The 25,627-nt window shown below is 40.9% G+C and overlaps 1 protein-coding gene across 1 annotated transcript in view; it reads right to left on the bottom strand.

The window, feature by feature from the left end:
* The window catches only part of pitpnm3 (PITPNM family member 3), a 126,860-nt gene that overhangs the window by 14,717 nt on the left and 86,516 nt on the right, over positions 1–25,627 (bottom strand). The window contains 7 exon segments of the mRNA XM_051957498.1: positions 115–306; positions 13,599–13,766; positions 14,692–14,793; positions 14,796–14,848; positions 18,838–19,019; positions 19,777–19,899; positions 21,609–21,798. Of these exon segments, the coding sequence (XP_051813458.1) occupies positions 115–306; positions 13,599–13,766; positions 14,692–14,793; positions 14,796–14,848; positions 18,838–19,019; positions 19,777–19,899; positions 21,609–21,798 (1,010 nt within the window).

Raw genomic sequence — 25,627 nt, 5'->3', positions numbered from 1 at the left:
GACATCCACGGTCAACGTAAAAGCTGCGAAAACTCATCAACCCAAAATTTGTCTCCAGGAGATAAATCAAAGACGACAGTGTGGCCTTTCGATCTCTAGTTCCCTCCTACTCACTGTTAGTGATGGTGTTTCCCAGCTGGCCCATGGAGCAAATCGACATTTCGCTTTCCACACTGGTCACGCTGGCTCTACGGCCTCCCTCGTCTCCCCCTTCGGTCTTTGTCTCAGAGGAATGTTGCGAAGCTGAACCTCCATGAGATTGCTCACCCTCCAAAAACACATTTGGATGGCCTTGTATGCTCTCGCCTGGGGTAGGAGGAGGGAAAAGGAAAAGACAAGGAGAAACAAAGAGAGGGAAGAAGTAGGGAAATGCTTTGATGGCACAACAATCGACTGGCCTGAATCTTTAAATCAATGCTGTTATTAGCCTAATAAGGTAACTTCTCACTGTGTATCGACTTGCTTTGTGTTGTATAAAGGAAAACTGTAGACAAGTGCTAAGCAGGAGAACAATGATAGTCGAGAGGCTGCTTCTGCTCTTCACGGAACTGCCAATTTATTGGTTTTGTATTTTCCATTCTCTTTGCAAGTCTGAAAAGGCGCCTCGCTCTTGGGCTCCTGCTGACAAGCAGAATAATTTATCAGGTTGGGTTCTTCTCTCCCACCGGCAAATCTCTCCGCAGCTTTTCTCCTATTTGTTCTGTGATGATACTGCATAATGAGAAAATGAGAATTTTCCCTGGAGATGTGATTTCACTAGACATCATGGACCCAGTTGTTATTCCCCATGTCACCAAGCCTGGAAGGAGCATATTTCATCAATAATTTAATCATTGGAGAGGCAAGCGTCTACCAGCTCAGTTCAATAGCACATCTTTCTTAAAACCTACAACACATCTCAGGGACAAAAGGAGACTGACGCTGGATGTAATACAAAATTCTGCCAAACATAGCAGAACAGCAAGAAGCCAAACAACACAGCTACTACAGAAAGTCTGTTTTCTTCTATGAGATGTCCCCCACACTGTTTCCCTTCTTCTATCTGTATTATGAAACTTGGAGCGTTTTTCAATCAGACTCTGGGGACTAGTCATTATCCTGTTAGCCTTGACCAGTATTTTGCTGTGGATCTATTATGTAACTGGAAAAGGCTCGACTCATGTCTGAATGAGTCCGCCATTGTACCTCACAGTGTGCGTAAAGATGAAAAAGTTGACCCTATTATATTATATGAGCCAATTAATGTTCAGCGGAACAGTCGAATGGGATGCAATCCATATATTTGTATGTCTGTCACAAACAAGAGGAGACTCGACAAGCAGATGACCCCACTTCTGGAGAACGTCATTTAATCATTTGAATAATACATATCAGTCCAGTGAGATGTGATGAGTGGATGCAGGGTAAATGAAACAGGGAGCTGAGATAAAATGAGAGAATGCGCCTGCTTGCCTGCAAATGTTAATGAGAACACATCAGGTTTTATTGGAGAGAATTCGGCTGCATCTCTAGCAATGACAGATTCTTCACAGTTTCCCCTGTCTGTGTTTACATCTCCTCTACTCATACCAAACACTAACATTAGCATTACAGACATTACCAGCACTCATGGATGCTGTGTGTACCTGCCTGAATTCCAAATCGGTAAAAATGTCTGTCAGTTTGTATGAACATGTCCCATTTATCACCCAGAATAGTCATTTTGGTTCATAAAGCAGCCAGTTACTTGTGGCTTCACCCTCTCTCTGCTGACTGCAGTGCTGGTTATAAATAAACCCTCAGATACAGACGCATGTTGCACGTTTGTTTTGTGAAGGATGAGCCACCGCAGCAGAATGCAGATTAACCACAGCTCCTCTCAGACGTGAGGGAGAAGTAATCCATATTAGGTGGACTGTCGGACTATGAAGATGATGATGGAATCTCACATACACTCTGTATGCCGCCAGACTGGTGCCAGATTTTAAATAACAGTTCTGCTTGTGAATATGTTATCTTTGTATAAAAGGATGAACCTAGATTAGATTAAAACCACAGCACCATATGCCAAGAAAAAGCAGTAAATGTCATCCTGTCTGCTGGTGTGTGTGCTTGTTTTACTCATTCTGTGGGGACATAAATCTGATTAGCTGCTCTCTAATGGTCAACCAAACCTTACACTACCCGTCAAAAGTTTGGACACACCTTCTCATTCAATGTTTTTTTCTAATTTGTATTATTTTCTACATTGTAGATTACTGCTGAAGATTAACACTTTTTTGTTTACAGCATAAGTCCATACGCATTCTTTTATAGTTTTAATTTCTTCAGTATTAATCTACAATGTAGAGAATAATTAAATAACAACCATTGAATGAGAAGGTGCCCTCCCATTTGACTGATAGTGGAGTTGATGAGGGAGTCAACGAGGCTGCTTCCTGCAAATACTGTATAGAAATGAGACATGTGGGGCCGGAAATCCAACATATAGGATGATTTAATAAGGCAAAGGCTAAAGAAATGAAATGCAAACTCAGAGTTTCTGTCAAAAAAGTTGTGTTCCTGCCAGTAACAGTCTGGTGGCAGCATTAAAGAAGGATCCTGTGGTTTCTGTGATAATAAAAGACTGACGAAGTGCTCATCGACAGCATTTAGTCCACCAGAGGCCATGATATGATCAGACTTGTTTGCCAAATTTTCTTTGGTCTTTTTGCCGATTTTTTGGACACATCGGGAATCATTAGCTCACCGTGTTTTCCAGTGTCACTGCAGCTTCTTTCATGCATGCACTTGTTTTATTTCGCTACATTTTAATGGCTCAATATTGTCAAGGCTTTGTGCGACCGAATGAAATTACATGATGTCTTTTTCAAGGGAGTCTTGGCCAAAATGGCAGCAGCACCAAGCTACAGTTACATACAGAAAACATTAAAAACACAGACAAGTGGCACAGTGTTAACAATGCCAGCCTACTTATAACATTCTCCCACAGCCTTGGAAGGCAGATCATTTTCTGATTTCCCCTCAAAATATATGTTTACATAATACATATAAATGATTACTCAACTAGGAAAATCTGCTGTCAGAACAAAAAGCGACACTGCATAATGTGAATCTTCAGATTTTAGGGTGAAAACTTGGTTTACGATGAGGGTAAAGTTTGGTTTGGGTTGAGGTTAGGACGAGGGTTAGAGTACACTAAGTCTAAAAAATGATTACTTTTCTAAAATAGTGTCATCTCTGAAATGATGGAATTACAATTGTGTGAGAGACAGAGTAAAAGCAGTGACTGAAATTTAAGTTTTTTTCTTACATTGTTCAAGCAATACCCCATTGGTTGGCTGTTATGGTCTCTGAGTTGCTGTAGTATTTGTGTTTAATTTTGTCTTTATGTGTCTCTAGTTGTTTTACATCTTCCTTTTGTCTGTTTCTCTCCTCTTTTGATTGTTCTCACTAGTTTTGCCTGTGTCTTGCTTCCCAGATTATTTCTTTGTGTATACATAGTCTTGTGTTTGCTTCTTTCATGCCAGTTCATCTGTTTTCTTTCCATGTGCTTCCCTGCCTGGTCTTCCTTGTGCTCTCCCACGCTTTCTGATTTGTACATTCGTTTTTTTTTTAACCTTTTTGTGTTCTTTTAGTTCGTTTGTTCCCTTATCTTTGTTACCTTTGTGGATCCTGGCCAGCTGACTGTGCTTTTGATTTTTCTTGGCTTTAGCATCTTTTGCAACAGCTTTCTTTCATTAAAGCTCGCCTTTTTAAGTGCCTCCCTGTGACGTCTGCATTTGGGTCCCTTTCCAAACGCCCCCTTAAGAATGGCAGTGAATTACACAAGATATATGGAATGTTGTGTTGAATTGACGCACATCTGAAAAATCTGTATTACTTATGATTTACAATACAACATGGTGAAACATTTGGTCCTGTCCAATCTCATGTCTCTCAAATTTCTGAATTGATGTTGATTTGATGTTTTTTTTTTTTTTTTTTGTTTTTTTTTTACTATATTCTGCCTTTCAGTTTAACATAAATCATCCCTAAAATTAAACAGAAAAATGAAGAAGAAGAAGAATGTTATTTGCGGTTCTTCGAAATCTGCTTTCACCCCCTAATTTTGATGAATTGAAGTGATTGGCAGAAAATGTGGTGACATTGTAGAGGCTCCATTTTTGTAGTTACCTTGGAAAGTGACAGATGAGTTTATATGAAGAGCTACTTCTGGAGTACTTATCCAGTGCTGAGGTACAGTTAGAGCCTTGAGTTTTTACAGGCTTTGGTGATCTTGTTCTGGGATTTTTATGAAATGAGTAGATTTTAGGAAATAACTGGGCTGGGGACGGATGACGAACGATCTGGAAGCTCATCTTTCTGGTGTCAACATACCATGAAGCAGAAATTTTTCTGTTTCTTGGTATGTTAGGTTAATTATTGCTTGATGCATCGCAAAAAACACTCAACAACCACCAAGGCTTTTTCTCACAGTTGTGGGTATAAATCCATTTGAGTCACTCTATGAAGACAAGCAACAAAGACTTCTATTCATGTGAAACTTTTTCCTGCACCAGGTGACAAACCAGATGGATATTTACAACCAGAAGACAATTCAGTTCCATCTTGCAGACAACTGAAGGTGCCTCTTAGCACCCAAAGGAGACAACAAGCTTTTATAGCGCCAGATCTGAGCCTCAACCAAACACCTCTCAAGGGCACGGCAGCTGCCTGTTAAGCTCAGCTCCAAACTCTCTCCTTTTCCAACAATAAACATTTTGAACATCAGAATGAACTGTATGGTTCATCTGACAATTAAGGCAATCTGGACTTAATAATCCTGTCTATCAACAATCTACAAGACAAGCATCAAACAAACATCATCACTTCAATTCAATTCTATTTTATTCTATTTCTCACTCACAATAGACAAAAACTTCTTTATTCTGTTCCTTTCAGGTGCTCTCAGATACAGACTTTTTGTCTGAAGCATATATGCTCCACAAGTGTTGCTGGTGAATGCATACGTTTATATTCATAATTTTACTAAAAGTCATTAATTAATGACACAATTTTGTCACCTAAATCCCTTATGCATAACATTATCAGATCTTAATTCACTGTATTTGTTGAGTAGCCAGATTTAGATATTTATGTTTTTATGTCAAAGTCAGTCTTAAAGGTATTTGACCTCTGACCTCTCAGGGACAGAGTATCTAGAAGGATGGGAGTGGAACCTTTCTATCACCTCTGGAAACGAGTACAGCCGTGATTGATGAGATTCTGATCTGATTTTTTGGCTCCAAAACATTCCTATAAATGACAGCCACTGGAATGCAAGTAGCAGGAATGGAGCTTTTTTTCTTTTGCAACGTGGGTTTCTCTTCTAGCTTCAGTTTCTCTTTGTGCTAGTCCTCCTTCTGTCTCTGTGTTTCTAAACCAAACCCAACCAGCTGTCTTCTTCCACACCACAGCTGCCGCAATCTCCTCCGTCCTCTCCTGCAACACTACCTATTTCACGGACTGGCAAGTAACACAGCCTTTCTTTCTGCTAATCGGGTGAATTCCAAAAATTAAAATTGGCTCCTCAATTCGAAATCCATCACTACTGCTACTTGGTTTGTTTAACTGTTGTTTGTTTAACTGTTGTGTACCTTCGTTGGTGAACTACTGTTTTGCATTAATTTACTCATTCACATATTCTGCTTGTAGGTGTAGTTTAACATGTTGTTGTGTAGTTACCTCCGCCAAGGAGGTTATGTGACACCCGGTGTTTGTGTGTCTGTCTGTCTGTCTGTCTGTTAGCAAGATAACTCAAAAACGCCTGGGCAGATTCACATTAAAATTTTGAGGGGATGGAGACTATGGTAAGAGGAAGAGCTGATTTAATTTTGGTGGCAATCCAGAAAGGATCCTGGATTCTGGTTCACTTTGAATTTTTTAGTATGTTTTAGTATGTGGTCCAAAATAGGACAAAAACATCATAGGTTAGTATGTCGTCCAACAAATTGGTGCAAGGTGTCCAGATGGCTCAACTGGTTAAGAAGGTGATTTGTAAACAGAACTGTGTCAGAGACGCAGGTTCAATTCCAGCTCATGTTCCTTTACTGCATGGGTTTCCTGTTTTCCTCTCTATCCTTGGCGGAGGTCGGCACTCTCTGAGTGCTTTTCTAGTTCTGTGTTGTAAACCTGAAGGTCAGTGACACAGACATGACTTCTTTTTTCCAGATAACATAATGTAAATGAGTGCAATTTCACCTTAGTTATGTCACAACAGGCAGGCACAACAGGCACAACAAGCAGGTGTCTATGTTGACCGTTATGATGGCAATTTGCATGAATGTCAAGACACACGCTTTTTGCAAAATGTAGCTGAAAGTGAGGCCCTTATACATACTGTATACTGTCTGCAGTAATTTCAGCAATTATATCTGTTATTAGAATGCACAGTCACGCACACACATACCAACACACTCTACAGTCTGTTATCATTAATGAGCCCTGCCCCAAACCTCTCAGAGGAGCCTTATTCCGTTCCAGTCGGCACAGCTCTGCCTTTCTTTCACAGCACAATGAGCAGAGAGAGTCGGGGAAAGAGGGACTCTGACACATTATTTGAAACACACAATATTTCTGAAGATGTGTACTGGGAAAGAAGAGGAGCATCGCAAGTCAGTGCAGGTGAGAGGAGGAAAGATGGGGCTAAAGATGGACAGAAATTGGGGCAAAAAGGGCAAGCACATGCATAGCAATGTGTCCGAGAAGAAAAGCTGAAAAAAGCAATTAGAGTGCATACACAAGTTCCATTAAATGACAAGTACGGACACTGAATGATTATTATTTAAGCATGAGGCAGGGGAGAGTGTAACGGCTGATGACGGTGGTTAAAGGAAGGATGAGCGGAGCATTCATAAAGTGAATGACTATGACTGCACTGTGGCCTTGAAACGACTTTGTGACGAAAACAGACTTTGTAACTCAGTGCCGTCCCCCTCCAGTCCTCAACACGCTCTCCAAACTAGCATCTTAATTGCAAATAATCTTACAGTGAGTGAAAAAATTACACCGCCATCTTTACATGTAAACAAAATTAGCCATGCGATCAATAATGATGGAAGTTACTATAATTCCGTGTCCATTTGCTGTCTTAGGTGATCATATTTCCCATCGGACCGTAGCTTGGAAATCAATAGGAAGAGACCTCATTCTCTCTATATTAGCAGCATTCATCATCACAGCATCTCCACTGTTGACGGTGTTGATATCAAAGTCGTACCCACAGGAGCCTGATTTGACTGGCTCCTCCGTGCCTTCATACTAACTAATTACCACCTTACAGAGCAGGAAATGTGCGCCGTTGTTTCTTCTCTGCGTCTGTGTCTGCACCTGTCTGTGGTTTTTTAATTTAACACATAATTTGACAGCATCCAAGGCCCGATCAATAGAACAGTGATGCAGAACCATTATTAAAACCTGCTCTAGCTGCAAGCCGGTGCTGTGTGTTTCTGCTTCTCCACTCCATCGCCTTTATCGGCGCCACTGGCTCAAAGAGGCGTCAAGCTTTGTGATTGACTGAACATGATTAAGTTCATTTAAAAAAACAGCTCAGGCAACCAGATTACACTGGTAAAACAGACATGTGTCCAATATTGTTTGTACAACAGTTCCATAGGAAGGAAACACAACATGGAGCCTGTGTTTGAACAACTAATGAGCTGAGAGAATCTGATGTATTAAAGATTGATACAATGACATAAAGATTGATTTCTATTGTATATCTTTATTATGTTTTCAGTGCCGTTTGTTTTTTAATTGGTTTGACTGTCAGCAAGATAACAGAGAAACCACCAGGCTGAATTACATTGAATTTGGTGGGAAGGTGGAGCAAGGGCAAAGGAAGAACCCATTAAATTTTGATGCCGGTCCAGATCACTTTCTTTAAAATTGCCAGATAAAGCCTTGGCCTTGGCGAAGGTTTGAGTTCTCTGAGTGCCCTTGTAGCTGAGTACTGTGACTGTGAGGGGTAAATTCAATGCTTCTTACAGTGAATCTGTCATGTTTTGGGGTTGTGGCTTCTGTTTTCTTGCGTTTCTCCCTGTTTGTCTAAGTGTACGCTCCCTATCCATTTTCAGTTATTTCATGTTTCATTCTGAAGTTGTCTCTGCTGCTTCTGCTTCCTACCTTTGTGTGTTTTCCTGCCCTCTTGATTGCTGCCTTTGCCCTGATCTGAGGGCACAAATGACACAAATTCAACATATCCAGTGGTGGCGATGGGCGTGGGAGAGAAAAGCTGCAGGGAGAGAGGTGTGGAGGAGAGTGCGTGGGAGCAGCGTTAGGTTAATTGACGCAGGGTGTTAGCGATCAGACTCACCTGATTCTCTCTGCAGCCAGCAGGCTGGAGCAGAGGATAAAAGGCACGCGGACAGAGAGGACGAGGAGACGCACGGGCGGAGGACAGCGGACAGGACGAGGTCCGGTGGAGCGGGCAGCTTACCGGACGAGATCCTGTGGAGAGCCGGGCTGACACTGGGACTGTTTACCGGATAAGAACCGGCGGAGAGCCGGGCGGACGTTGAGACTGTTTACCAGACGAGGTCCGGTGTAGCGCCGGGCAAGGAGAACTGTGCATGTATGCTGGCGGTTGGTGTTAAATAAAATCCGTGTTGCATTGACGAACTGCGGTGGTTATTGCACTGAGTGGACCCACGGACAGGTGATCTGTCACACCAGTCTTTTATTGTGTTAACTTTCTTGAGCAAACCTTGAACCTAACTCTCACAATGGTGGCTATCAACTTCTTGTGTTAGCTAAGTTTTCTTCACCAGGTTCTGTGCACACTCCCTTAAAAGACAGTATTTGATTTGTCATTTGACTTTTCTTCTGCACAAAATGAATTGACTGCATGTAATCTACTTCAGTCAAGAGAAACAAGTTGCTAGAAATGAGAGGTATGAGGAATATAAATGTACTATATGTATTGCTGTTACTGTAAACAATGTAGAGGAGGAATCTGGGTAGAAAAATGTTAATACCACAGTGCACTCTCAATGCAGTGGCTTATTTCTAATGTGAAGCTATTAATGTGTATTTAGGTCTAACATTGTCCCATAATTAAGCATGTTTGAAAATCACTTATTTTTGGCCAAATCAAAGAAAAGCTGTATCCAATTGAATTAAATCCATAAATAACAACAGACTCATACATTTTCTAAACTTTGCAGTATTAACTGCATTGGCAACTTGGCAGCAAATCAGGGCCGAGAATAAAAACATACACTTTGGGGCCAATTAGAAATGTCCTGTTTTTTCAATGAAGATAACATTAATGTAATCAGAAATGCAGTCTAGACATTGTTAATGTGCTAAATCACTATTCTAGCTGGAAACGGCAGATTTTTGATGGAATATCTACATAGGGGTACAGAGGAACATTTCCAGCAACCATCACTCCTGTGTTCTAATGCTACATTGTGTAGCTAATGGTGTTGAAAGGCTAACTGATGATTAGAAAACCCTGTGCTAATATGTTAGCAACTATGATTAAAGTATGAGTTTTCTTAGAAAATTTCATGAAACTGTCTGAGTGACTGCAGACTTTTGAACGGTAGTATATCTATGGATTTTCTGCATCCACAACTGAATGCTTGTAAGTTCCTGAGGTGAGCACCTTGCATTGGTGTGTGTGTGTGCGCGTGTGTTTGTGTGTGAATGGGTGAATAAGAAACACATTGTAAAATGCTTTGTAGAACCTGGGTTAAAGAGGCGCTATATAACTGTGCACCATTTACCACAATGGCACCATTATGGAAGCATTTACCAGCATGGTTTGTTCAGTGGGAATTACAAATGCACAGCTCAACAGGTTTACAGCCATAATGTATTCCCTCAGCTGAGATTCTGTATCGCTCATAGAGAATATGGTCAGAAGAAGCCACTGAAAACTGACTCTCGGCTCAGCAAACCTCACCATCCCATTAATCTTTCTTCATAGTACAGCCTTCTGTTTTCCCTCGAAATCAGCCAATCTGTATATATAGATAATCTTGTTTCTCCGTCTTGCAGTTGCCAGTTCACCTGCTTGTTTACTACTTCTGCTCCCTTCATCTGCTCAGCTCGACGTGTCTTCTGCATTCAGTTTGCTCGGATTTGCTATCTTCATTTATGGACTCTATTTATTCCCTAAAGCCGCGTGTTCTCCGTTGTTTTTTTTTTTCTGAATTACACGTAGCAGAATCAATAAATATTAATTATTTATTCATTAAATTGGATTAGCGAGTTCTGCTGCCTATTTTACAAAGTCCACAGATGCCTGAGCATATAGCGGAATATTAAGTTGGGACTTTCTCAGGCGTGCCAATTGACCCTTCGCTAAGCCCCCCACAAATGGCTACTGTCCAATCTTACCTTAGCAACTGTAACTAGGCACGAGAGGTCTGTCAAGCTTTCAGCAGAAGACAATATGCCGAAGCAGTGTGCGTACGGTACTTGCAAGTCCGACACTCGTTATCTGCAAAGCTTGGAGGGTGGTGTGTTGATTTTTTTTGCATTCCCCAAGCCAAAGACACAAGAAGAAAGGTGCCGCGTGTGGATTAAGTGGTGTGGGAGACCGCATGATCAGCTGAATCCCTCCAAAATCAATAAGAACACCTACGTCTGTTCTAAGGTAAGTTGCTAGCTAACATTAGCTAACCGTAGCTCTGTGTGTTAGGTTAGATAACATTAGCAAAGAAAGACGTCTCAATGGAAGGTTACTTCTCTTAAAACTTGAGCTACTGTGTATTATTAAGTTAAAATAAATACTGGTGATTAACAGAGACAACTTCTGACATACTGGCATCTTTAAGCATTTTGTGGACGGACTACGTGTCTCCGCCTACGCTCACGTCTGGCTTTGGCGACAACAACAGATGAGATCGGTACTGCATTAATGTTGTAAACCCCTTGGTTTGTGCCACTGTTGTGGCAAACCTGTGCAAGATATTGCTGGGCTTTGCTGTGCCTTAATGAGATCAAGTGTATAGATCAGCCCCACTCGATGTGAGCAATATCCTGGCGCACGTAAACAAACAGAAATTTAGCTTAGCAAGAAATGGGGCAGACACATGATGATGACAGTTGGCATAACATTAATTTAAATGTATATAATACATATCGGCTTACCCCTGCTGTACAAGAACATTGTTGTTCTTGTATATGATTATTTTTGACGTGAAGTGACAATACATGGGGTGTTTGGCGCTGACACTGAGATCTGTGCGCTTTTCCCTCTATTTTTAACGTCCTCTTCATTTGCACTCCGCCAACATTTAATTTGGTGAATGTAGTTCTCAAAAGCATATTGGAGAACCTTCTGTCTACTTCTCTCTGATATTGCTGTAGAATATGTCCAGAAATTTGCACATATCTCCTGAGAAATATCACTCACCGGTACCGCTAAAAACTCCCATATTTTATGCTAGGAGGGAAAGCTTGACAGGCATAGCAACAGTAACCAAGGGGGGGGCTTAGCGAAGGGTCAATTGTATGGACGAATGATTTCACATTAGAGAGTGAATTGGTGTGATGATTATTGTGGGTGTTCTAATGCGGTTATGCTTTTGGCCATAAGGGAGGAAAACATATTTATACAATCAACTGAAATTTGGCTTGTTCACAGTGTTTTGTCTGCTTTTTAAAACAGACAATTCTTGTTTGTAATAGTTTGCAAAAATAGATGATTATTATTTAAACTTTGTGCAGATATTATCTTAGGTCTCTAACAAAACATCCAACCTAGTTAGATTGTCATCAGGTAAGATTTCCCTCACATACATAAAGTGCATGTTGGTCACACTAGTTGATTTTATTCCTAATAGTGCATTTCTAGATCTACATAACACTTCCCCATGTACAGATTCTCAAAAAAATCATGCATCAAGAGCTGAAAGAAAAAGCAAAGAAACCATTTCTGCAACAATTCTGTGTTTATCGTAACAAAGGGCCTCCAACCCTAAAACTCATTTCCATGCTTAAATAATCAGTTTCTGTTCTTATTCTACTAAAAATATCACAATATTCCCACTAAACAGGATGGTTGAAAGCAAAATAAATCTTCTATATCACTGAGATAGCGCATCTGATGAATCTCCTTTTAGTTAATCAGATTTATAATGACTGTATATTGAGTGAAATGCTTTTAAATTTTAAAGGCTTTGCACCAAACAGCAGAGCTTTATCTCCATATTGAAGGTTCGTGCTCGTAGGCTGTTAGCTCAGGCGATCAGTCTTGCCCTACTTTCTCTCAGTGAAGTAGGTGGATAGAGAGGCAAGGGAACCGGGCGATGCATCATAACTGCCTGTTTAGAGAGCGTCTCCGTGTCCCAAAAGTGGGCTAAAACATGCTTCAAATAAATCTGTGGTTCATCAGGGCTCGTTCTCTACAACCAAGCCTTCTAGGAGGATTACTGTAGTACTGTGCCACGTCTAGCAGACTAATATCTCGCATGCTGTGCCTGATCCTCAGAGAGCAGTGTCAGGCTAAAGGTACTGCTCCACAAGAAGATCAAGTATAATTACGTCAAACTCAGGCTTTGGAGGCAGAATTTAGTTCCGCCTCTGCAGGACAAACTCACAAAGATGTAATCATGGCACTGTGTGTGCTGCATCCATATCTGTGGACGTGTGGGCCGGTGGAAATTCACATTACTAGATGCAAGAACTTTATTGTCATATGCACAGCAGAAACACAGTGGTTACCCTGAGTACTGCGAGTTCCCTTCACACAACTGAAATAACACATGAAACAAGATTAAAAACTAGAAAGCACTCGGGAGAGCGCAGACCTCCGCCAGGCCATCTGTTTGTCTGTTTGTTGTGTGTTAACAGCATAACTCAAAAAGTAATGGACGGGATTTTCACCAATTTTTTACAGAATGTCCGGAAGAGCAAAAGCAACAATCGATTAGATTTTGGAGGTGATCCGGATCACCGTCTGGATCCAGGATTTTTTTGAAGGACTCTGTACAATTGAGAGAGATGGCTGCCAAAAGTCCTTCAAAAAATCCTGGATCCAGACGGTGATCCGGATCACCTCCCAAAATCTAATCGATTGTTACTTTTGCTCTTCCGGACATTCTGTAAAAAATTTGGTGAAAATCCGTCCATTACTTTTTGAGTTATGCTGTTAACAGACAAACAGGCAAACAGAACAAACAAACTCCGATGATTACATAACCTCCTGGCGGAGGTAAAAAGTTAAAATTAAATTCTAGGTGCAAATTTTGGCATCTTGTGCAATACTGTGCAACAGATATGTACAAAGGCAGAAGGTATGTGCAAAATATTGCTATTTAAAGATATTGTTGGTGAGTCAGTGATTTAGTAGCCTGATGGCCTGTGGATAGAAACTGTTTTAGGTCTGGTGGTATTTGCCTTCACACTCATGTAGCGTCTGCCAGAAGTGTCAAAGAATCTGTCACTGTGATCTGGCCCCACTAACATAATTCCTCAAAGGTTTCACATCTGCTTTGAGATGCAAACATTAATAATATGGCAACACAATTACACCGGAAAATGGATTAAGTGCTTAAATATTAAAGAGAAGCACCTCCCCCACGCTAATAAATAAATTTTTTAGGTTCCAGTTACCATCCTACCTATGAGCATTGAGCGTCCATCGCCGAGAGGGTAGCGTTGGTAACGCGGCACAGCGAATGGTGGTAACTTGTGAAAGAGAGGCTGCAGCAGGGGCTCCAGTCTGGAGGCTGAAGGATCCGACGGGTAAAACAAGTTGAAAATCTGAGAACAGGCCGGATGGAGGCTGGCTCACTGAGGGACATAAAACACAATAAACAGCAGAACCAGTTAGGAAGGTAAGCAGGGGTTTTAGTCTGCTGAATCTGATCTAAAACAAAAATCCTGGTGAAAGAAATAATTCCGACTCTGATCTGTGCTCACCATCAGATGACCTTGTTTACAGCTTACTGCACTGAGGAAAAGTGGAGAAAAAAAATCTTTCTTTTTTCTGCTTGAACCAGCCAAAAACCACCTTCAGATACGTGGAGTGATAAAATCAAAGTGAGTATGTGCTTAAACTAATGAGACCCTATTAAAATGATGGGGTCTTTTTGCAGAAGATAAATAAAAAGAGGAAAATGATGAGACCATCCAACAATGTCACGCTGCTAACTCATATTTCAAACTTCAAACTACAAATCAGATGCAATTTTATTGGCCTTATACACAGTTTAGTCAAGTTCATTGTGCATTACAACTGACAACTCTCAGGCTAATAAAGAATCTGAAAACAGCAAAACAGTCAGGGCAGGTCTGTCTACAGTGTCTATAAAAAGTAATGTTTGGAAGTTTTCAGCTTTCACACCTTGTTACCATTGATGATGTTCTGTGTGCTTCAGAAGAAGAACTGGGTAAAATTGCAGCGTCTGGACGTGCACGGCTGTTTGAGACTGATCCACATGGATTCATACTGTAGCCACGAGCAAAGGTGTATCTAACCGACTTCAAGAGGGTGAATGCTTCTCCAATCACTTGTTTCCCATTTTACATGTTTAATTAATTGACATTAGTTTGCAGAAATCGGTGTTCACTTTGACATGACAGAGTCTTTTAGACAAAAGCCAAACTTAATTGACCATTCAGTGCTGAAAAGCAATAAAAGGATAAAACGTCCAAGAGAGGTAAATACTTTTCATAGAACTGTACAATGCTTTACATATGTCTGATTCTTACCCTGGACTGCAGGCAGCACAGTGCGTCTCATGGCCAACACGAGGCCCAGCGGACAGCCCAGCAGGAAGCAGTCTGACACCTCAAAGTCAAATCTGCCGGGTTCAACACCAGACTGGTGCTGCTGCCTCCACGTACCTCCACACTCTCCTTCATCAGACTGGAGATCAGACATGGACAGAAAATACAACATGTTTATTTTAATTGCAGTTGCAACCCTACGCTGCTTTTTCCCTCCTACCAGTCAAAACTGTGCTTTATTTGCTTTCTTTGACATATGCCATCACTTGGCAGTCGTTATGCTCACAGATGCTGATTCACTAACTTTTTTTTTTTTGTAAAATGGGATGGCAGCTGTGAACCCAGACAAGCCAAGGCACAGTCTGCTAGCAGTTATGTGAACATTTTATGGAAGTGATTACTGACTCTGACTCTGCAATAAAATCCTAAAAATATATATGATTTACATGTACCCGACATACAAACGGACCTTAGATTCATTAGATTATGTTGCAGGAAGCACTTTTGTGTTGCACTGTGTTTGTTGTGTCACTGTTTTCTATGGAAAATATAATAATGTAAGTAATTAAAACAGAAAAAGAGAATGATCTAGTCTAGACTACAGAATTAGAGTTCAATAAGGCACTATTTTAAAGCAAAGCAGGGATAATGTGCAATTTTAAATGTCAATAATATGTATGCTGAACCTGGAAAGGAAACTGCCTCGGCCCTGACACTGATGAGTCAGTGATCCTTTTGCTTTGTCCTGATTCAGACGCAGGCTGGCTTGATTTAACATTCTGGGGTCGTAGTCAGCGGCAGGCCTTTATGACTCAGCCCGAGCAGCTCTTCACTCTGCTCTGGCTGCTCCTTACAGCTGTTTGAACGGCACAAACCCTTCACTGCTGCTGACTGGCGAGATCCGTCTGCTGACTCGAGAGCCGACATTTCCCCATTAAGTCCTACGCAGGGAGGAAGGATTAGCACACAGTCTCCAGCCATCTCTAAAGGCCAGATCAATAGTGCTTTGATTGCTTTCTGTTTCTGTTTTGTTTTTTATCCTGTCTCTGATACCGTGGCTGCTTCTTAAGTTGTTCACCTATTTGCTGCTGGAAATTTATTATTGCAGAGTAACATCCTCACAGCTACTAATATCCGCTGAATTCCAAGAAAATAGCGGCAGTGTTTTTGTGTGATCCATTGAGAGCTATGCTGTAGGGATGATGCACATGTACACTGCTGTTCAAAAGTTTGGGCTCACCCAGACAAGTTCATGTTTTCCATGAAAACTCACACTTTCATTCATGTGCTAACATAATTGCACAAAGGTTTTCTTATCATTAATTAGCCTTTCAGCACGATTAACTAACACAATGTAGCATTAGAGCACAGGAATGATGGCTGCTGGAAATGTTCCTCTGTACCTCTATGTAGATATTCTGCTAAAATCAGCCATTAGTAATGTCTAGACTGTATTTCTAATTACTTCAATGCTATTGTCATTGAAAAAACTGCTTTTCTTTCAAAAATAAGGACATCTCTTGTTTATTTCTTGCACTGTATCCCTGTTTGAAATAAGTATGTTAAAATAATAAATATATTAAACACCAAAAAATTAAAATAAAAAAAAATAATTAAAAAAAATAAGGACATCTCTAAGTGACCCCAAACTTTTGAACGGCAGAGTCCATGTACACCACTTCTGTACATGACTGACATGTTTATATGAGACATAATGAGAAATGAGAAATGAACGCATTTCGAGCCTTTTACTAAAGCAGTAACAGCTAGATGTGACACCGATTTATCCACATTAAGCTGAAGGATTGCTGCTACACTCCCTAATAGGCGTTAATCAGGAGCTCTAAACATACAAAAAAAATTCTGAGCACTTTAGTCTAAATAAATCTGTACATGCCAACATTTATGGCTATTTAGATGCATAAGTGTGTGTTTTTTCCCTGAACTTCAGAAATCAGTTATTTAACTGTCTGTAAAAGCCTCAATGACCCTTCTAAGCTAGAACAGATGAGGAAAAAATGAAGGAATGTAAAGCACTAGAATGCATTTGCACTTTCTGCACTGAGCACACCTTCCCTCATTTTCATAAGTGCAAGGTTATAAAAAATTTGCACCTGATCTCAAGGGCAATTTGCAATCAGAGCCAAAGCAGACCAAGGTGCATGAGGAAATATTGAGAAGTAGAAGTAGAAGGCCATTTGAGAGGGGATTTTGATGGGAAGCAGTGGAAAAGGAGATTAAATGAGCCTTCCTGGTGACTGGGAATAACCACTGGGACTTGCAGGAGAAAAGAGCACACCCAGGAGCAGAGGCTACCATCCAACACAGCCGAGCTCGGGCTTAATCGGGACTGTAACGAGAAGTGAGAGGTGAGAGGTGCACCCTCCTGAACTGTGAGGCACAACTGTGAATTGATGGGATCCTATCTTCAGCGCTGAAGCCTAGTGGAGCGTGTGATTTGGGATGGGAACACTGGTTGCTTGAAATGAGTCAACATGGCAGTCGTCACCCCCCCTTTGGCCCTCCAACCCAGCGAGATTCACCCGCAGTGCTCGGTTTCCCTCGCAAAGTGGCTGGCACAGGCACAAGCAGGCTATTTATAGTCCAGTGGAGACAGGTAGGCAGACAGGCCAGTCAAGCTGCAAATATTGATAAAAAGCAGGGCCGAGACAAAGCAGCACATTCCAGAAAAACCTGGATGAGGGCCGACGTGCAGCATCTGGGTCATCGCATGAAGCCGTTACAAACTCATTACTGATCGACAAATGCTGTTTGATGGACAGAAATGAAGACAGAATCTCTGATAGAACTCTACCGCTGATATCCGATGTGCTTCTTTGTAGCGTTTTTATGACTTGAATTTTGTGATAAAGCAAAATGACTAATTATCAAATTATCCAAATGTTGCTTTTATATTTTAGGATGTATGCAACTGTGCATATAGCACTTTATATTAAATCAAATTAAATTTATTTGACCAAAGTGTCGTACATGTTATCAAATAGCCAGAAATCAGATCGGCAAAAGAGGACGGGAACTTCACCCATCAATTCCTAAAATGAAAATGAAATGTAAGACCACTAAGAGCAGCCAAAAGCTGTAGAAACATCTACATTTTAAGGTTTTTCTTCCAAATATCAAGTTCTATAAGCATGTGTATGTACAAATACAGATTTAAAACAGAGAAAGCTGTTCTGGGCTAAATATGTGCAAATTTAAATGTTAAAAATCACACATTATCAGCTTTGTTGGCTTAAAAAAAAAAAACTACTTTTGCACTAACATGAAATTTCCACTTGTGCTAGCGGACTTGGTAGATTACATATTGTTTGATTGTACCTTTACACCATTTGTGTATGAACCTCCTTCCTTGTGAACCAAACGCTGATTTGAGTAAGTTGGAGTCTGACTGAAATTGCAGGTTTGTCCCTCAGTGAATGTATGAGTTTGTGTGTTTCTCTTGTGCCGTACATGTATGTAAGTATGTATAAATATATGGTTGACTGTGTGCATAAAAGAGTAACAAATAAAACTGCTGGTTTGTATCGAAGTCATGAAAGATCACATCACAATATTTTCTTTTGTTTGCTGATCTGATCCCAGCTTTAGATTATAGTGAGCGGAAACAAAGCTGTTTCTTACTTGCAGTTTCTCAAATGTGCATGTTGTGTATGTTTGAACTTTTGCATTTATATTAAGAGTTCAGATTAGGTTCTTGTTAGTGGAAGAAGTTCAGAATCTGGACTTTACGCTTTTTGACGTGCAGCGAGGTATACAATGAAGAGCAGTAAGGTCAGCTTTCAACTTTAGAAAAGTCCTGTAGACACTGAAGGGCCTTATGCTCTAAAGACAATGTGTGTATGTGGATAAAATCATCTTTTTCTGTATATATATGATGTTATATCATTATATTAATTTAGGATTCTATGAAAAACATGGGTGCCTGAAAAACTAATCAATCCTGATCATTTACAAATTGCCAGAGGCATTAAACGGAGATATATTCAAAATGCTTACAAATATGGCAAGATTTAGGACTGTAAACAAACCTATATTGCACACAGTATATTGTCGAGCATCACATGGATTGTTCTTGTATGTGCGTTACGTTCATGTGTCCTGCTCCACCTGGAGAAAAAGCTGTGCTGTCCCGTGGATGAAGTGTCTCCATCGTACGAGTCGCTCTGCTTCCGGCTGAGCGGCGGGCCTCCCTGTCCTTCGTTGGGTGCTGAGATGTCGATGTTGCTCTTGCTCAGCCTCTTGCTGGAGCTCAGACCTGAGCCAGAATCCCCCAGGAGGCCAGAGTTATCCTGAGAGGAAGGAGGAGGAGAACTTAGTGTAAAACCTGCAGCCATGACGACGGCTGCATCAGGAAAATGACACACAATACGATGGAAGCTGATGTGTTTTCCCAGGTGAACGGCTCAGTGTGGGAGGGAAAAAAAACTGCATCTGAATCTATTAGATGTGATTTGAATGGCAAAGGGGAGGAGGGATAAGAGACAGAAAGTGGGGATTATGCATGAGAAGAGGGAAAGGGAGCTAAAATAAGCCTCTTCTGCAGCACAAATGTTATCATGAATATGCTACACGAACACAACAGAAACTGCTTAAAATAGAACTCAGGACGATCCAGATTCTTACAAAATCACCCACTGAAAATAACTGGTGAGCTAAGATTAACTTCCACTGTGACTTGCTGCATATTTACAGCATTCATGTAGGAGAAAAACACAGCGTCAAGGACATTTCCACACAGTGACATAACTAAAAGTCATATGTAGCTTGAGGTGTCGCACTGGGAAAAAAAATAAAAATCACTGAAAATAGTAAAAGCTGAATGTTGTGTATGAGAGTTGTGTTTGTTTACACGGGAAAACAAGGACATTGCTGTGGGTGTACATGTGCACACTTGCAGTAATTAACTCCACTGCTGACATCAAGGTATAAAACAGTCATGTAATCTTGATGGTTTGCATAATCGCGCATCCTCAGTAAGATTTCCGTTCAGCAGCTATGAACAGTCCCCAGTACAGCGCCACTGTGTTCTCTCCGCTGAGCTCCTACCTTCAGGCTCTCGGTGCTGTTGTTCCTGCTGCTGTTGTTGGGGCTGCCGGGCCTCTGGTGGTTACTGAAGCACAAAGCGTCGAAGCACAGCACACCTCCCACACAGTCGCCCATCAGGCACACCTGCTCGGAAAATGTAGGATTTAGAAAGCCTCTACATACGGCGCTTTCAGTCGGTGAAAGCCTCAGCGGGAAAATAATTGGATCGGCCAGTTTGAAAAATGAGAGAATGACATGTTCATGTTCAGTGACACATGAGGGCACATCGTTCACTGCGTCCAAACTATGTATGTGTATGAGGCATGTAATAATTATTACAGCTTCCTGTTTTTGAAAGTTTTTTTGTTTTTTTTTGCTGCACAGTCCCTACCTAGAGCTGTTTCATCATTATTTACAATTTATTCTGAAGTTGAGCCTCTCTAAACATTATTTACTGCTGTCTTCCTATATTGGTTAATTACCGGCACCTGACTGGGAAAAAATGGTGCCCTGCATCAGCCTTCAAGCCGCAAATGTGAGTCAGGTATACTGGGAATTTCTGACGAATAGAAAATCCTCCACTTGGTGAACAGAGCTACAGTGGGGTCAACAGTCATCTGATGAAATAGCTGCAAAACCACAAACAGTGGCAGCCGTATCTACAGTAAATGAAATCCCTGAGAGATTTCTCAGGATGCCTTTGTTTTCTTTGAGCCTTTATGTCTCATGGAGTTGTACATTAACTTTACAGATGATCACATCCATGAAGCGTAAAGCATAAGTCTGGTGAGAAATGCAGTCCAAGAGGTGCTTTTCATAACAAAATCAATCCATTCAGTGAGAATAAATCAAAAAATCTGGAGAAAACCTACTCATTTAAAGATTGTTTTTGTGCTGTTTAGATTTTCTGTGCTGAACTGTGGTTCTGTGTGTGATTTTTCTTGCTGATCGACCGCTATTTAGATCTGGTGGGACTATAAGGAGAGCAGATGGGCAAGGTTTCCTTGTTCTTTTGATTCTGTTGACGATGTATTTATGCTTTATTAGTATGCATGCTTATTTGAGTATGCAACACACAACACACAACCCTCTTATTATTAGTCTGTCGTATGAAATTAGACTCCTGCTTTCCAGTTAAGTGCCAATCTACGTGTCTGACAGTATATTATTAAAAACACAAAGTGTCTGATGCAAAATTTCCGCAGCTAAATCCAATTAAGGAAATTAAATTTGTTTTGAATTTTAATTTGTTTCCAATGACCAAATCAAACTGTAGACACTAAAGTAAGACGAGGAGGTATACATTCAGCACATTCTACACGCAACAGCAAAAACCAAAGAACAATGGATAATGATGTAATTACCTTTATTGTAATGGGTCTGACTGTTGTGTTTTTGCTTGTTGCTGTGTGTGCAATTAAGATGTTACTGACCACTGGCTCTAAATCACTCCAGCACCACAGCAGCTAATAGCAAATCATATATGCAACAGAGAAAAACAACAACATCTTCACGTGTTGGACAGAGCTATTACACATTACACTTACTAGTTATATTTAGACCTTGTTTTGAGTTTTAAATTCAGCTCTGCTGTGAACAGTCCTCTCGCACATCATTGCCTCATTATGAAATGCAGCTCGTTACCAAGAGCCAAGTTCTTGTTATGTACAAGAGAGTAAAATGTGCTTCACTCAAACAATAGACCTCTGGAGTCCTCTGAGGCTCTGAGTTCCTCACAGTCTCCACGGATTTTGCAGACCAATCAAACACAATCTTTACCACACCGACAGCCCATTATTCAGTGATGAGAGTCTCGATCCCTTCCCTCCGAGACAGAAGAAGCCACAACTGACCTGACCCGTGAATCCCTGGCCGTCTTCAGACTGCAGGAAGCTGCGGTAGACCTGATTGGCCCGGTCGATGACGGTCGCCACGGCATCCTGGTAGCGCGGGGAGACGATGGCGAGGAGAGGGAGGGCGGCCAGAGGAAGGTGGTCCACGCTGCTGGACACACAGCTCTCATCGTAGCTGTACGGGTTCAGACTGGAGGGATGGATGAAGCAGAAGAAGCGTTTCATCATCATTTCATGTCTTAAAACAACCTTCTGTTTGATGCTTCCAGGCAACTTCGTAAAACGCCTGGTTTTAGAGTCTTCTGCTCAGTAAAGTCAACATATTTGAAATTCATGACATCAAAAACCAAAGCTTCAACAAGAAAAGGGCTTGTATTATGCTTCCTTTCGAGTATCCTACATCTAATAATGTCTGTTCATGATGCACTCTATCTGATTTGAGGTCAATGTATGTATACATACATACATATATATATATATATATATATATATATACATACTGATAATATAGCTGCTGTATGCACACACATACATATATATAAATATATGTATCTGTGTGTAATAGGGAGCTTGTGCGTACACAGGCAGGACAAGGAGAAGAAGAATATTATGTCAAAGTATCTCACGCAGGCCTGAGTAACGACAGCTTTGCATCTTTTGCGTAGACGTTAATGGATGTGCGTGTTGCTCATGTGTGTCGTCGTCGTACACGCGACTCAAGCGAGACACTTCATGTGACAGTGTGGGCAAACATTAAAGGACGGCATCGCCCTGCGCGGTCTCCTTGAGCAGCAACCCTGTCGCCATCCATCAGACGCTCTGATTATTGTAAGAAGCAGCAATGCCACACCAAGGCTGAAATATGTCACGCACCACCTCACCTCCACGCAACGCAAGAAGGGAACAACCTCTCTGCAGGAATAGGAGCTGGCAGTGTTCATGTAGCACTGACACCAAAATTCACAAAATATAAGAGTTTCTGAAGCAGGCAAACTTCTTCAGAAATCATTAAAGGACAAGACATCGTTTATAATTTAAGGCGACAAATCCCATAAAGAGACCACAAGTCGCTATTTGAAACTTCCATAAACTCAATGTGGCTCTCAGTTCCATGCACATCTGCTGCTATTGTTGCCAAAGTCAGTTTAGTTCTCATAGCCATAATCACAAATTCACTGCAAAGAGCTTCATGGTCATTACAACAAATTAATGTCACCCAGTGTGACTCATTTTATTACCATTTTTTTTTAGGTCAATCAATCTCTACATATATGGATCTGGTATGCTTATCTAAGTCAATATGGCAATATGGCCAAGTGGAAGATCCAAATCACAGGAGCTGCAACTTCTAAATAAAAGCAAAATGTGTCACAACATGCCATGAAGCTATCTGCTGCTACTGCAATGCTGAGACCTACAAATCAGAGAAAACATGCTTAAATGATCCAGGGCAGAAAGACTGCAACATCCTTTTTTAAAAATTGAAATGTGAACAATTGGTCACTCTCATTACAATTTCAAGATCTGTCTAAATAATTGCAATATTATTCTTTACTCATAGTGTTCAGCCTTATCTGCATAGTGTTTTATTAGATAGATTTGTTTTGCCATGCATTTTATTATTTTTATCCTTTCAAGTCATTTTAAATTGTTACTTGACATCAATTAATCCTCTGAATTGCAAAAATTGCAGCATATTTGAAACATTATGTTTAAAAACATCATCATTTGAAAATGGAAAGATTCACCTGTTTTTCTATTTTCTGATCCGTACTTGAACTCCTCATCTCTGTTCCACCATTCCATCAGAAAACCTCTGAAATTTTAGAAGCGTGATAGTTCATTTCCCAAAAATATTTATTTGTACTAACCAGATTCTGGAAAAAAAGAAGCAAAATTCTAAGCTCCTCAGTGCAGCCTTGATGTCATTAGTGACTCATCTGCAACCAACAGTCACATGAAATCCAGGAACCTTTAAGTTGAACTGCAGGCTGTGTTTACACAGAGCGGAGGGGTACTATATGGAAATAAATCTAAGTTACAGTTGTGTAGCTATCTTTTGGTTTTCCGCTGTTGGCTACACCTGTGGGCACTTGGGAAAATGTTGAACATAATAATTCAAGGTTATTTTCAAGTTTTGTAAAAGAAACGAATAAAAAAAAGTTAATACTCAGTGTTTCTTTTGTTAAGATTTATGGCAAACTGCATCAAACTGCACAAAAGACATTTTTGAGCTTCTCTCTGGTAGCCATGGTTGTGCTGTTTCCATAGAACTACAGGACTTTATATTGCTGTGAAAAAATGATCCACAGTGAGAAAATATGTTCTGGTGAAAATAAAAAGCCCAGAAACTGTAATTAACTAGCCTAGCCGCGCTAGACCCAGCTCTAAAGACGCAAGGGTCTAGTTACCCTCGGTACGCCTCGAGGTTGGATTCTCCTAAAACTGGCCGACGAATCACCATGAAGTGTAGAGTCAGAAGGCGGGCGTAACTAAGTGACGACAGAGGCGCGGCGATTCTGACAGAAACAACCGGAAACCACTAGCCTAGCCGCGCTAGACAACCCACGGCAACGAATTTAATTCTCTGCCAGGGTCGACAACAAAAACGACAACAGTCGTTGAGCTCCATTAGCACCGACTCTGAATAATCTTTCTGTTAACATGTCTGTAATATACTTGAGCTTCACCCATTGACTGTATAAATAAGGCTTCACCGAACTACCGCATCCTCTGATTTCCGGCGCTCTACACTGTTGCCAACTCCTCAGTAAGGAAAGTCGCTGTTGGCTGTCCTAAAAGTCGCTAGAAGTCGCTAAATTACGTCATCACCTAATTTGCATATTTCCCAGTTTGCATGTAATTGTAATTAACGTTGTAGGAGAGAGGAATAACGTTGTGGAAGAGACCCAAAAGTGAATATAAAACACCCAAAAATATGTTTTTGTACTAGAGGCTAAATGCTGTGGTTTATTTTAGCATGACAGTGAAGAAGCATTTTCGTTTATATGGCTCCGTAAGTCTGGATGGGATCTGTAGTGACTTTGCGCATGCGCGATTCATCTATCGTCTGGCCACAGAGTGATGTGGGTCTCCCCCTCCCCTCACTGGGACTGCTGCGGCGTTACTGGACTGACAGCCTGTGCTCTGGGAGGGGGAGAAGCTCATAGCAGCACCTGACCTGCTGCTTGTTGAAAACAGTAACTGCAGAATGAGCCGAGTTTTCCTATCAGAGTCTCCAAAACGGCAGAAAAAGTCGCTAGATTTGTCACTAGTCACTTTTGACCAAAAAAAGTCGCTAGGAGCTTTGAAAAGTCGCTAAGTTGGCAACACTGGCGCTCTAGGAACTACGTCAGCCTATTCGTTGCGCTGATTGGTTGTATACCTACCCAGTTGCTGCAGAGTGATTTGACAGAAAACCTTTTAGTCCGCCTCCCTCCCTGTCGAGAGTTCCTAGACCCTTGCGTCTTCAGAGCTGGGTCTAGCGCGGCTAGGCTAGTAATTAACTGTTTTGGATTGTTTCTTTTCATTGTTTATATTTGTTTATTGTAACCTTCCAAGGCCCTTTAAACTGTTACTCCACATCATTGCAAACAAAGGCCTGGCCTCAATTTTTCTAGTGTAAATAAATGAAAGTAATAACACACTTAAATAGGATATATACGGCTTTGAAAACACAGGCAAAAGTTACTCACCAGAAACATTCATCAGTGATTTTGCCTTGACGTGGAAGGCAAAACACAACATTGCCAGTCAAGTGAAAAAAAATATCTATTAATTAGTTCATGGATATATTTAGCTAATGAACAACACCTGGTCACAGCGGCAGCAGCAGGTTCCATCCTCATCATTAAGTTTCTGCACACTTTGACTTACACATGTATGACTGTGCTTTTTGGGCAAGCTTGAGTAGTCTGCATTTAAATAATACCTTCTACAGATAATATTCTGCATTTTTAAATAAGTTACACTGTTTAAATAAAACGCAAGTGAAATAACAATGAAGTCGACTTGAATTT

Source organism: Acanthochromis polyacanthus, chromosome 13 (genome assembly GCF_021347895.1).
Source record: "Acanthochromis polyacanthus isolate Apoly-LR-REF ecotype Palm Island chromosome 13, KAUST_Apoly_ChrSc, whole genome shotgun sequence".
Lineage (NCBI taxonomy): Eukaryota > Metazoa > Chordata > Actinopteri > Pomacentridae > Acanthochromis > Acanthochromis polyacanthus.
Note: the sequence above shows the minus strand (reverse complement) of the source record. Positions and strands in the feature narration are given on the sequence as shown.